This window comes from Ursus arctos, unplaced genomic scaffold (assembly GCF_023065955.2).
Source record: "Ursus arctos isolate Adak ecotype North America unplaced genomic scaffold, UrsArc2.0 scaffold_18, whole genome shotgun sequence".
Lineage (NCBI taxonomy): Eukaryota > Metazoa > Chordata > Mammalia > Carnivora > Ursidae > Ursus > Ursus arctos.
This window is the reverse complement of record NW_026622852.1, coordinates 10,296,778-10,311,738: the sequence shown is the minus strand read 5'-3', so window position 1 is coordinate 10,311,738 and position 14,961 is coordinate 10,296,778. Positions and strand designations below refer to the sequence as shown.

At 36.3% G+C, this 14,961-nt stretch overlaps 1 protein-coding gene across 3 annotated transcripts in view; it reads right to left on the bottom strand.

Annotated features, from left to right (window-relative positions):
• Positions 1-14,961, bottom strand: part of CCDC171 (coiled-coil domain containing 171) — a 300,691-nt gene that overhangs the window by 71,052 nt on the left and 214,678 nt on the right. For all 3 annotated transcript variants that reach the window (XM_048223031.2, XM_057313447.1, XM_026506501.4), the window contains one exon: positions 2,026-2,157. In XM_048223031.2, the coding sequence (XP_048078988.1) occupies positions 2,026-2,157 (132 nt within the window). The remainder of the gene's footprint in view (positions 1-2,025; positions 2,158-14,961) is intronic.

Sequence of the window (14,961 nt, the reverse complement as noted above, 5' to 3'; positions counted from 1 at the left end):
CTGAGGAGAGTCACCTGCTGTAGTCGCTGTTTTTCAGTTAGAAAATGGCAACGATGCCATCCATCATTTGACATGGAACGCCATATTTGACAGGTCCATTGTGAAAACTGAACAACATGATGTATTTAAAGAACTAAGCATGATACCTCGTCCATAGTAAACGCTCACCAAAATGGTATTCATATTAAAAATAAAGTCCTCGATACAACAGAGCCCTTCTTCTCAAGGTACTCCAAAGCATATCACCAATTCTGTGTGTGTGTGTCTGTGTGTCTGTCTGTGCCTGTGTATCCGTGGAAAAAACACTAATACGGTCCAAATCACGTGTTCTTCTCTGCGTGGGATACTGAACTACAGTATCTCTGACTAACTCACAACATGTCAATGCAAAGTGTGCTCGAGTGTTTAGGCGTTGGCGACGTGCAGAAATATTTGTATTAGAACCTGGAAAAGCCAGCAGTTTGAAATAGGGGTCTCTACATTTCCTTCTTGCTATTCACTGATGTCAGAACCATAGAGAGTTCATGCTCTACCCCCAAAATATGGCATTCTGAGGCTCCGTCTCTTTCTAAATCACCCAAACCTACAGTTTGGGGGAAGCCTTTATTTGTGAATTACGACAAGTACTAAGCCCTCTGAGATTCTGAATCAGGATAGCCAAGTAAAGGATTCTTTTACAGCCACTAGAAAAGTCTCAAATCACATTGTATTTGTGGTTACAATGAATTCACAAATAATGGTAATCAAATTCAAAATGTACATCTTAATCTTGTACTAAATAACAGTACAATATTCCAGCCTATAACTGAAAATAAAAATATTTTAGCCTATAACTGAAAATAAAAATATTTTATGCTTAGTTTTAAATCACATGTGTATTTTAAATATATTGGTGGACAATCTAATGAGAGAAATGAGTATTCTTTCTATGTAGAGCATTAATTTGGGTACTAATAACAAATTAAATTAGGGTATGGAGCAAATAGAAAAAAAATAACGGAGCCCTACTTGGACTGACATTAATTTTGTACAAAATTAAAATTTCACGGGGTCATAAACTAAAGAATGATAAAGTTTATTTTAAACCTCAAGATGTGAAACGGAAACTGAGTTTTAGGAGACATTTCTCTTTTAGATATACTGAAAAATCTGGACTGCTATTGAGGAACGAGCTCTTTTGAAATATCAAGCTCCCTACAGTTTACGTAATGTTGACAGGCTTCTCTAATAAAGGCATTGGGCATTAAAAGGTGAATAAAGCACATATCGAATTTTGTTTTGTCCAATTAAAAAACTGTCCTAACCCTAAGGGGAAAAAATGCTCACAATAACCCAGTAGGAGCCTCGATTAGAAAGAATCTGCAGCACCTGAAAATGAGTATATCTTTGAAAAGATTTTCTTTATTAAGTTTATTTTAAAGTTACTTGGGGTTTCACAATTTGGTGCTTTGAGTTTTATAAATGAAATAACCCAGTTTGCACATGTTGCGTTGTTCATTAAAACTAAAAATTAAGGGTAAATAAATGTTCTTCAAAGCAAAGTACAGTTTGGTTCCACGGTTGCTTAAATTACATTGCCACACAAGAAATGTAGGCTCTACTCTGGAATTCACATTGAAAATTTTCAAATATCTCTCCTGATAATTTTATCGAAAGTGATTTATTTTAAAACAATAAGAGCTACAAATTGAGATGACCTTAAAGAGATAACAGCCTAGTGTCTTATTGTCCTCTGCTGACAGGAAAGCATGCTCTTTACATACTGTACTTAGCTATAAAACACGTATTTTTCCTTGGTAAAAAAAAATAACTTTTCTGGATTATTCAATAGGCTATTTTGAGGCTGTGAGGAAAAACAAAACAATTATTTGTGAAACAGTGTTCCAAGGCAGAAGAAAAATTAATGGAAATTATTTGCATCTCCTTTAAGTTATTCACAATACTTGGAGGCTTTCATTCTCTCCAGTTAGTGCAATTTATTTTTCTACACGTCTCAGGAGCAAACAATGTTATTTAGACTCTAACCTGGCACGCTACCACCTCTGGCCCGCCCTTGAGCCCCTCCATTGCAAAGGTCTCCAGGTGCAGTTTGGGTAGCTGCAGGGTGAAGTCATTCCTACTTGCCGCAGTCCGTGACAGCGAGATCTGATCTCTGACCTAAAGGGAAAAAAACAGCATCAATGGTAATTCCCCTTCAGACACATTAACTGGGATGAACTGGGTCCCCTTGAGCCCACTGAGTGGACTTGCATTGATCGCTGGACCTGAAATCCATGAATAAATTTAGGACTAATTGATTTTTCGTTGCAAATAAATCTCTAATTCAGAGTGCTGGGGGAGAATGTTAAGAAGAAAAAGCATCCTCCTGCTTGAAATGAGGGAGGGAAGAAGAGTCACTGGAGCTCTTCTGATCAAGAGGTTTTGAATTATTTTTTCACTGTTCCACCCTCAAAAGAAAAAAAGAAAGAAGGAAAAAAATATCCACAAAATCGAAAACAAACAGCAATCTCCTAATTATTATCACTGTCTTAATAACATGTTTCATTTTACTGATATGAACTGATATATATTAGACAAGATAGTTATTAGGTGTTAGTGTTTGAAAAGAAAACTTCAATAATATGTACCCTGGAATAAAAACAAATATACTCAACACACAAGGAGACTTAAAAATATACCAGTCAGAGGTTTATTTGCCCATTTCCTTCTTACTAAACTTGAGTCTTAACGATTAAATACATATAAACCAACTCAGTCACGCAACTCCTAAATAAGATAACGAATAAAATCAGTGGTATTTGTACTATATTTTAAGTATTCGGAAAGGTAACAATACAAACATATCACAGATACTGGAGAAATACGAATTCTCTAGCCAGTATAGGTATCACAGGCAGTTGATATTACACTGCCACCTTCTGGACAAATGAGAAACTACTCCCCATATACTAAAGCTAGATAAAAGAAAATGTGAAGAAACAGGTCTGTTTTCATTTTTAATTTCCGAACTTAGTAAGAGCTTTAAAATTTTCACAGTTTAGTTTTCCGTAAGATCAGTGAGCTTTCGTTTTTAATTATATAGTTTAACGATAGCAGATTTCATACGTAGGCATATTTTCTAACTTTCCTTATGCCTGACTTGGTTTTAAAAATGTATCTCTTTGCTACCATATATTGGATAAATATTATGCAACTAGCTTAAAGCCACAGGATCAGAAGTGTTTTTGATGAGATAGCAAAGGTCAAGAATGGGAGAACTATAAAAAATAACACTAATTGCTCAAATATATGTGTCTATATCCTTACTTTTCCCTGAGCAACTTTAAATGTAACTTGGCAACAATATATGATAGAATGCCTCTCCTTCGCTCTTCTATTCTACTTGGGAAGCTTCTAAAACCTGTTTGAATTATCCCTTATTTTATGAATGAACTATCACACTGCGTCGGGTTTCCTTAAACCAGCAAACACACACAAACATCTGACGCCATCTTTAATTGTTGATGCTAATATGCGGTTCTAAAAATCTTTATACTCCCAAGTTGAGCACAAGAATTTCTGTCAATAAGTGAACGTCAAAGTGTACGCTATAAAACATACGCTGTAATGCAATTTTTATAATGGTGTGAGTGCTGTATGCACACTGGGTCCCAATTCAAAACTGTATATTCATCTCTAACAAACCTTCTCCGGAGTCTTCAGTCGGGATGAGAACGCTTTTAACTTACTTAACATAACAAAATAAATCCTATTTTACAAATATATTTGCTTTAGGTTTTATATTTTATACGTATGGATACCTTCTGCTGCTCGTTTCGGTCACCAATGCACACTCAGATAAAAGAAAACATTAATGTGGATTAAGGTACTGAGAATTTATCAACATCAAACCACTAGTGTTTCGCCTTCTACCCTTCTGAACCATAGTCAATAGATCTAAATATTTTACTGCACCCTGGCCAATTCATTGTTTGATGTTTAAAAACTCACCCAGAATCAAAGAAAATTTATTAAATTTGAGCCCCCAAATGAGATACTATTAGCTTTGAAAGTCAAGTTTAACTGCGATATTGATGATTCTCTTTTTTCTGTGACAAAATTCACTAGGGAAATCCTGGAAGTCAAAGTACAAAAGCAGATTGCTAATACGGGCAAAGGGGGAGGGAGGACGATAAGCAATGTAGGTATAATCCACAACACAGTGCCGGCCCTGGAGGTCCTTGAACCCGTTGATTATCAGGCACCAGACTTCAGCTGTGAAGCTTGACATACAGGAACAGTAAGCCACATTTTATAGTCTCTAAATAAACTCACTGAACGATATTAAGCTGGGGCATTTATAAACTTGTGACTTATCAAATTAACATGCGCACTACAACATTATTTAATTTGCCAAATTAAATCATTCTTTATATTGGGGGGGAAACCTCAAAATGCAGTAATTTTGCTAAACCGAATAATGGGCATCATAATTACAACATTATTTGAATATGCATGTGTTAATACTTTCATTTAATTATAAATGATGTGCCGACTGTGGACAGTGCCATCAAGAGATGTGCTACATAACAGATAGAATCTGACAAATATTTCTACTACATTTTAAGGGTTGATTCCACTTTTAAATTAAGCCAGAACTTTGAGAGAAGGCATCGAAAATGTTCCCCAAATATTTCTCGGAAAAGTTTTTTCTTACTCTCAAAAAGGATAGTCTAGGAATTCTTTTATCTTCAGGGAATGAAAGCAGCACGTTGAGAGAAGACAAAACGGTGACACAGGACAAGTAAAATTACAACCATGCAGCAAAGAAGCAGGAAGGGAAGGTGACAAGGAAAACATGAAGGGTGAAAGACGAGACTGTTCAGAAGGGCGCGGAAAGAAGGCCTGATTTTCAGGGTGTGAACAAGGATAAACGGGAAAGAGATTCAACCCAGAACAGTAAGAAAAAATATTCTCCCTGGATTGCATTAAATTTGTTCATGAAAAACATAGAACAGTCAGCCTGAGAACAAAGTAACCAAAATCAGAAAAGAGATAAGTGAGATTTCTTTGGGATATAAAATGATTCCTTTCAAACACGAGAATCTAAAACACATTTCTTTACTGCCAAAAGAATTCTGAAGTAACAATATTAGAATAGTAAAATCACTTTTTTCCATAACAAGAGAAGTAGGTACACCTCTTAAAACACAGATTTTAGTGTGAATTAAGATTAAAACAATCACTGCCACCTGTCTGTACATTAAATGATCATTTCAAATTTCAAATTAATTTGAAATTATAATTTCAAAAGTCAGTCTTTAATTCCGTTACAGCACATCATCATTCATCTTTTAATTAAGATTCTATACCCTTTTCACTGTGATTTATTTAGAGTTGTGAGTGATAAAGTATATATAATAATGTTTTTCTACTTTAAAATGGGTAACAGTTCATACTTAACATATAATGAATTTTTCATACAACTTCACAATATAAATCTCATTTGCTAAATTGCATACATTTTCATAACATTCTATACAACTGTTCAACTTCATAATATTTTGACAAAGAATAAAGAAAACATACCTCCACTACTACACTCTGAAATTTGGATTTTTAGGAAAGTAGTTTGCTTTCTCCCTTTCCCATTACATACTTTCAGAAAGCACATATTTCTAACAGATATGCCATAAGACACGAGAGAAACAAGAGGTGGATAGAGAAAAATAAATGAAACTTTCTAAGAAGTCAAAACATTGGTAGGAAATACATATTTATTTTATCTTCACACTCGAGTTCCAGACGGAAGTGATTCAGAAGACCCATGTTCCTATTCTTCTGATTGGCCTTTACTCACAGGCCGCCAATTTATTTTCTAATTTTTGGTACTCCCACCATAATACAAAAAAAGCTATTCCTGGTGGACATATCAACTATGAGATTACATTAGTCATTTTCGGAAAAACTCAACTCTCAAAACATGAACGTGTATATTGTATCACGCACATCTATAAATGCCTCTGGACCTAATGTTCCAAATTAAAACACACACACACACACACACACACACACACACACACACACAAAACGTGGCACTAGCTGTGTTTTTACCACCAGGACACTAAGGAAGAAGTAATAGGATTGTAGATAGAAATTCAAGTACTCTTATCATATAAAAAGATATATACAGTGCCTGAATCTTAAACGTCTAGGAAAAGTAAGTGATAATTAGGATTTCACATCATACCCTCGATCTAGCGAAGATTTTATTACTGATCTAAGTATGGCATCCGTGGCTTCAAAATAACCCTTCTGACCACAGTGTCATCAGGCAGAGACCTCTACAGCGTTTCCTGTAACCTCCTTTCTTATCACTCCCCGTACATGTTCTACTTTGTTTCCACTTCCCTGTCTCCTGTCCCACGCTCTCCTCTGCCCTGCTTTCCACCACCACTGCTTCCTCATGGCTTTCCCTTCTCTCTTTATTCTCTTTTTCATCCTACCCTAAAGCAGCTTGCACACTATTTTTCAACCTCCGCACTAGAGAGCAGTGTGTATTTGGCACACTACAGCCTGGGAACCGAATCCAGCCCACCACCTGTTATTGTAAATAAAGTTTTATTGGAACACATGACACCCATTCATTTACCGATTGTCTTTGGCTGCTTTCCTGCTACCGTGACAGAGTTGAATAGTTGAGACAGAGACCATATGGTCCACAAAGCCTAAAATATTTACTATCTGACCCTTTACAGAAAATGCTGGCCATCCTCTGCCTTAAAGGTATAGAAGGAAAGACAATATTTTTTACCATCTGTCAAGTTTTTTAAATAACCACATCTCACCAGAGAATAGCTGAACAATTTCTAGCGGGTCAACCTTCTATCAGTAACACAGGGTTGCATTTCACAGACACTTTCTGGCTTCTTTGTTTCAAGTGTTTCATAAGATAAGTGCACTATCTCCTGATATATTTTCGAGTTGTATGTAGTCTGCTATACAACGTGACTGGGTCTAACTTTCCTGGCACATACTCTAGTACCTCATCAACATAAAATTTGGTTAAACAGGTAGAATAGGCATACTGGAGAGCCTTCTGTAAATAGACAGAGAAGGGCATCAGCCAGAGTTAACTCTGTAATAACACTGGTAGCAAGAAAAACGCTCTGCATACAGAGGCTCGTAGGAAGTATGTGATCAAATAAGAATGTCATTCCAAACTCACAAATTCTACAAGGCCAGAGAAAGAGAGAATATGATAAAAAAGATCATTAGCAGCTCCAGGACTCTGGTATGTGCCTACTGAGAGAAGTAGGGCTTCAAGCTTGTCAACACAACAGATTCACGGATCTGAATGGATATTTTCCTCTGTTACTTTTTCCTTAACTATTTAATTAATGAAATGGATAGAGTCATATTTCTATTAGTAGTACCACTGGTACTTCCAGAAGTACTTTATGCTTTTCAGAGCACTCTTCACACTGCCTCCCTTGACGCTGCCATCCACCTTGAGAAACAGTCATTACCATCCCTAATCTGAGGATGCGAGTCCAGCGCTCTTAGCACCAAATCCTAATGCCTCTTAATAGCTACAATCAACAGTTAATGCTTGGGGAAATGGCTTAGGATTTTGGTAATTCTTCCATTTCCCTACCTAAACAACAACACTATTTTTTTTTTTAATTGCCTTGGTGCCTTGTCTGGCAATCTTAGCAAAAATGTGTATGTTTCGTAAAAGTAGTTTTGTGAGAAGCAATGGAGACTATATTATTCAAACATCCTTATTTTCCTCAGTAGTTTCCCTGGACCTGTGGGCATTCTCATTCATTCCTGCTTTCTTTCTCCCATGGCCTGCCACACACACACACACACACACACACACACACACACACACCACATTGCTACCCTGAGAGACAAGTTACCTGTGCAGCAATCATCCTTACACAGTGTCACCATCTCACACGGAAGATTCCCAAGCTATGATGTCCCAGGATACACCAACAGTTCCTGCTGTGCTCTACACCCATGGGAAGGAGACCCTGGCGCTCAGCAGAAGCGGGCAGTCCACTGACGTTGCAGCAAACACAGGCACTCATCATTTGAAAAGAAGGAAGGGAGAAACTAGCCTTCTCTTGCTGGCAGGTTATTTAACTTAACCTACAACTCTGGAGCAGAGCCAGAACACTCCAATGACTGCCAGATGCTGTCACCAGAAAAAGCGGGCAAATCCACCACCACCACCCCACGCATTAATAGTTACATCCCAATTACGGACCTAGAAAATGGATCTCTTGAATCAAATTATCAAGCTGGCTACATCCCAATTAAGGATCTGAAAAACTGAACCCTCAAATCAAATTATCGGGCTGGAGGATAGGGTGATTTGATCATGGGCAGTTTATAAAGGCACTAGGCAGCATGATAAATCCATGGTGTAGGTTACATACCATAGAATGCACCCCACAAATAGATTACTGTGACCTTGAGCTCTTTAAACTAACACAAAACCCATACTTGAGAATAGAGAAATGTGTTTATGAATTGTTAACAGTCCTCCACACAGAGATATTTTCTTTCCTAGGGTAAATTATTTCAAAGGATAAAGGCCAAGGCACAACTGAAATTAGCTATTTAGATGTGTTTAGGCTAAAACCTGTTAAGCACACGTACATGACATTCTGTAGTGTCTTATCTTTCGTTTGTCAAGGTTTTTAAATCCCTCTTGAGCTGGAGTACCATTTTTAGCTTGGCTAGGTCAGAATGACACTGAACAGTATGAATGATGACACACAAGACAGCTATATGGACAGAGTTGTCATCAGCAAGCCAGCTGTGCTAACACCTGTATGTCCCGCACAGCTGATCTTCAGAACCGGGATCCAGAAACTAAGAATGCAGAGGAGTTCAAAGACCACAAGTAACATTTAGAGAGTCATTAAGAAGTCACTACAATTGGGTTTTCAGAGGCATTAAATCATATTTCAACTCTTAAAATACTGTCAGCTCTATAAATTAAAAGCTATTCTGTGGTGTTTCTATCCTTATAAATATACTGAAAACTAAAAATCAAAAGATAACTATGTATTAGCAAATATTTGGGTTAACCATCTTTAAGATTATAAAATCATATTTAAAGATTTGGCAAGACAGTGTCTTCACCTGTCAGATTCTGTTTGATTCTAATCTATTCCACAATCCACTCCAACGAAAGTTCTCATCTTTCTACTTCACAGGAGTTGAACCAGCTAAAAACAGGTTGCAACAGGACTATTACACCCTGTAAATTCCTCGCTAGCATACCTCTCTTTCCTAGAGACATTCTTATAATCAAATTTAGGCTTTCTCCTCTAGCTCTTGATTAGGCAAAATAAATACACATGCTATTTTTAGCAATCAAATAAACAAAGAAATATCAGCAAGACTTCCACTGAAATCTAGAGATGCCTTCAGCTTTGTTTAGGGACTGGGTGATGGTAGAATTTGACTCATTCAACAAACATTCATTAAGTGCCTACTGGGTACCAGGCACTGTGATAGATGCTGAGGATATAAAAATTAAGGAGACAGAATTCCATCCCTCAAGGACTCCAAACTCTAGTGGCATAATTAATCTCTCAAAATGCATTTGCTAGCCTCCCATTTATCTATAATGTCTTGTTTCTCCTGTCAATTGCTGCACTGCCTTCTTCCTTTGCCAGGGAGTATTACGTTAATCAATCTCAAACCTTTATCTTTAGCCTGACTTTTTCCCTAAGGTCCAGACTCACATATCCCGCTGATCACTCTACATTACCTCAAACGTGGGTATTTCCAAAACAAAACTCATCATTGTCTCCCTTCTTCTCCCTACCAAAAAAAAAAAAAAAAAAAAAAAAAAAAAAAGCCTGCTCCTCTTCTTGTATTCCCAACATCAGTCAATCAGTCAATCACACTGCCCCATCCTGGGAGTTGTCATCCTCCCCTGCCCTTCTCATCCTTGTTTGCCATTTTACTAAATAAGTTTCACATCCTTTCCTCTAACACCACCTATCATCACTACCCTGGTCCAAACTTTCTCCTGCTTTCATCAGGTCTACAGACCCCTGGCTCTTAAAACCGCCTTCATTACTCACGATATCCGGTCTGCAGATATGCCCTCTGAAGCCCAAATTCTGTACGGAAATCTGACCATATCAGTCCCTAGCTTAAACTCAGCTTGCTCCCACTGCCTCCATGATAAAGATCCAAGGGCCTTCATATGGCCAAAAAAGAAAAACAACTTCGATGACTTGGCTTCCGAGTGCCTCATTCAGCCTCCTCTCTTGCACTCTCCTTGCACTTCCTGCTGAAGTGAGGATGTCTGGCTATTCAAGCCTCCGTGCCCTTCCTCGCACACGCTATCCTCTCTGCTGGAACGCCTTTCCCATTTTTCTTCATACTTCAAAGCCCCATCCAGGCATTAATTCTCTTCTAAGAAACCTCCAGCCAACCTGTGGGTTTTCTAAGTATGCCTCATAGATGAATAACTGCATCTCCATGGATGTGGAACTGTATCTTATGGATGCATATTTACCATGGTATACTGAAATTAACTGTGCCTCTGCCTTGAGGGAAAGGACTATGCCATATATATATATATATATATATATATATATATATATATATATGAACTATGCTCTCTCTATATATATAGAGAGAGAGAGAGAGGGGGATTTTGATATATATATATATGTTGGGACTTGCTCTCTCCATATATATATTTTTTGGTTGGTTGTTTGTTTCTCCAAAGACTGGTACAAATTCTGGCATATAATATACACTTTAAAAGCATTTGCGGAACTCAACTATTTATATTAAATATTGGATAAGTTTTAAGTAATTTTACTGTAGAAACGAATCTCAAGGGTATCAGCAAAAACTACTGTGACTTATTGTCCAGTATCATTCAGCCTGATAAATTTATAGGGTTTAGAGATGCAAGGTCCTCTAGAGTCTTTTGAGGCTTCTGGATTGTGAGTTCTTGTTTTATCCTTTAGACATTTTCCTGAAAAGGCAGCTAAGACTTCTCACTCAATGTTCAGATGTACCTTTAAAGTTCATAGTACACTACAATCATACACAGGAAATGCGATAGTTAACCCTTCCAAACTTGTAGGACTCAAGCAATCCCTAAAAGACTCAAGAATCCAGCCATTCTGCTAACTCAACAATAACAAAAAATGACTACAAAAAAATTTCGTTCTTCTCTACATTCCAATTTTACCTAAATTTACTTACTTTCACCCATAGCTACAATAAACCAAGACGTCTCTCTGTTAAGTACTTGGTTAGCACCCAAAAAATACTTAATTTTCTCATACCTAACCCTAAATAATTCAGATATTATCCTATACATCCAGTCACTACCCTATCCTGAAAGTTATTCTAATATAACTCTATATTCTAATATAGAATTATATTCTAATATAATTATTGTACTTTTCCTCTTTTTCTCACAATAGAAATACTAAAGCATGTTTGTAGAACCTCTTAATTTAAAGAAAAAAAATCAATTCCTGAGAGTCCATATTACTAGTAATATTAGAAACCTACTGGTAAATTCATTAGGAAAATAAAAGTGTATGACTTTAGGGAATGATGTTAGCAAAAATGGTGGAATAAGGAACTTCAAAAACCAGTCCCTCCACAAAAACAATGAATACAGTGAGGCACCTGGGTGGCTAAGTCAGTTAAGCATCTGCCCTCAGCTCAGGTCATGATCTCTGGGTCCCAGGATTGAGCCCTGTGGCAGGCTCTCTGCTCAGCGGGGGTCCTGCTTCTTCCTCTCCCTCTGCCTGCTGCTCTCCCCGTTTGTGCTCTCTCACTCGCTCTCTCTCACATAAATAAATAAAATCTTAAAAAAAAATGAATACCCTGACAGAACTTGTCAGAATCAACTTTTTCAGAACTCTAGAAACTAACTGAAAGTTTACAGCAACCAAGCAAAAATTTAAACAAGAAAAAAAACACCTGAATCTCAGCATTTAAGCAAATCTCTGTTGAAACACTAGCAGATGATGAAGTTAACAGAACAGAGACTTCAGTGGCCATACCTGACAAATACAGACTTTACATGGAAATGAAAAGTACAGCATGGGGAATATGGTCAATAATATTGTAATACTGTTTTATGGTGACAGATGGTGACCACTTATCATGGTGAGCACTGAGTAATGTACGGAATTGTCAAATCACTATGTTATATACTTGAGACTAATATAACATTGTGTGTCAACTATGCTTCAATAATAAATATTTTCTAAAGAAGAACACAAACTGAAAAAATTAGTTCAGAAGAGTCACCAAACAAACAATAACCACTAGAATTAGCAGCAACAAGCAACACCAGGGATGGCGGAGAATCTGATTTCCAGAGTTGCCACATTGTACTATTCAAATTACCCACTTTTCAACAAAAAGTTATGAAGTATGCAAAAATATAAGAAAGTATGGCCCATACATAAGAAAACCAGAAACTAATAGGAACTCAAGAAGCCTGAACATTGGATTTACCACACAATGACCTTAAATCAATTATTTTAAATATGCTTAAAGCGCTAAAGGAAACTGCATACAAATAACTAAAGGAAACCATGAAAACAATATCTTCCAAAATAGAAAATATAAATAAAGAGATAAGAGAGCATAAAAAGGAACCAAATAGAAATTTTGGAGTTGACATATTCAAACCGCTTAAAGGGGGAAAAAAACTGTCAACCAAGAATTTTATATCCAACAAAAATATTCTTCAAAAATGAAGGAAAGGGGCGCCTGGGTGGCTCACTCAGTTAAGTGTCCAACTCTTGATTTTGGCTCAAGTCATGATCTCAGGGTTGTGGGATCGAGCCCCACATCAGGCTCCATGCTCAGCATGGAGTCTGCTTGTCCCTCTCCCTCTGCTCCTCCCCCCACTCACCCTCTCTCCTCTCTATCTCAAAAATAAATAAATAAAATCTTTTTTTAAAAAAAAAGGAAGAAAAAATTAGGCCATTCCAAGATAAACAAAAGCTGAGGGTGGTCATTACCACTAGACTTGCCCTAGGAAAAATGCCCTAGGGGAGTCCTTCAGCCTGAAATGAAAGGACTACAGACAGTAACTTAAATTCACATGAAGAAATAAAGATCACCAGTAAAGGAAACTGCACAAGTATATATAAAAGTCAGCAATAGTGTATTTTTTATTTGTAACTCCTCTTTTTTTTCTATATAATTTAAAAGGCAACTCTGAGAAAATTGAACAGAGAAATAGTTCAATGATAATAGTTGAAGACTTCAAAATCTCACTTCATTAATGTATAGAACTACACAAAAGATATCCAAGGAACTAGAAGACTTGAACAACAGTGTAAACCAACATAATAGATATCTATAGACTATTCTACACAGCGACTGCAGAATACACATTCTTTTTAAATGTACATGTAACATTCACCAAGACAGAACATATTCTGGACCATATTGCAAAATTTAAGTTTAAAAGAATTGAAATCAAACAAAGTAGCTATTCAAACCCTACAGAATTACATTAGAATGCCATTGCAAAAGATATCTGGAAAATGCCCAAATATTTTGGAAATAAAACAACACACTCTTAAACAATGAGTAGGCCAAAGATGAAATCACAGGGATATTAGAAAATACTTTGAGACGGATGAAAACAAAAACATAACATACGAAAACAGTCTTCTGTGAAAGCAGTGCTCACACAGAAATTTTTAGCTGCAAATGCCTACATTAAAAAAGAAGAAAGATCTCAAATCAATAATCTAACCTTCTACCTGAGGAACACAGAAAAAGAAGAGCAAACTAAGCCCGAAGAAACAAAAGAAAGAAAATAATAAAGATTGGAGGAGAGATAATAGAGAATAGGAAAATAACAGAGCACATTAAGAAATCCAAATTTGGTTCCCTGGAAAGATCAACAACATTGACAAACCATAACTGGACTTGCCAAGAAAAAAAAAAAAGATTAATTAATTAATTACTATAATCAGAAATAAAGGTGAGGGCTCTACTAATGACCTTACAGAAATAAAAAAATATATATATACTAAGAAAATAAACAATTTATGTCAACAAATTAGGTAACCTAGATGAACTAAGCAAATTCCTGGAAACATATAAATCACCAAAATGGACTTAAAAGGAAGCAGAAAATCTGAATAATATCTATTACAAGGAAAAATAATTAATAAATAAGTAAAAAAAACTTCCAACAAAAAAAACCCCAGAACCAGATAGCTTCACTGGTAAATTTTACCAAATGTTTAAAGAATTAACACCAATCCTTCTCAAACTCTCCCCCATAAAACTGAAGTGCCAGGGACACTTGCTAACTCATTCTATGAAGCCAGTATTACTCTGATACCAAAGCCAAAGATATCACAAGAAAACTCTAGACCAATATCCCTTATGAACACAGACCCCAAATCCTCAAAAAACAAAAACAAAAAACAAACAAACAAACAAAACTAGCAAACTGAATCTAGCAACATATTCAAGCAATTATACATGATAACCTAGTGGTATGTATAACAGGAATGCAAGGATGGCTCAACATACATAAATGAATCTATGTAGTACACAACATTACTAGAATGAAAATTGAAAAAAAAAAAGATCATTCCATATGATATGGAAAGAGCATTTGACAAAACCCAATAACCTTTCATGATAAGAAAAATTCAAAAAACTAGGAACAGGAAAGACTTACTCAATCTGATAAAGGACATGCTCCTAACATCATACTTAATGGTGCAAGACCAAAAGATTTCCCCCTAAGATTAGGAAGAATGCAAAGATATCTGTTGTCATCTCATTGCTAGGACTGGAAGTACTAGCCAGGCAATTAGACCAAAAAATTAAAAATAAAACAAAAAAGAAGAAAACAACAACAATAGCCACAAAAACCAAGGCATCCAAACCAGAAAGAAAGAAGTGAAACTATCTTTATTTGTAAAT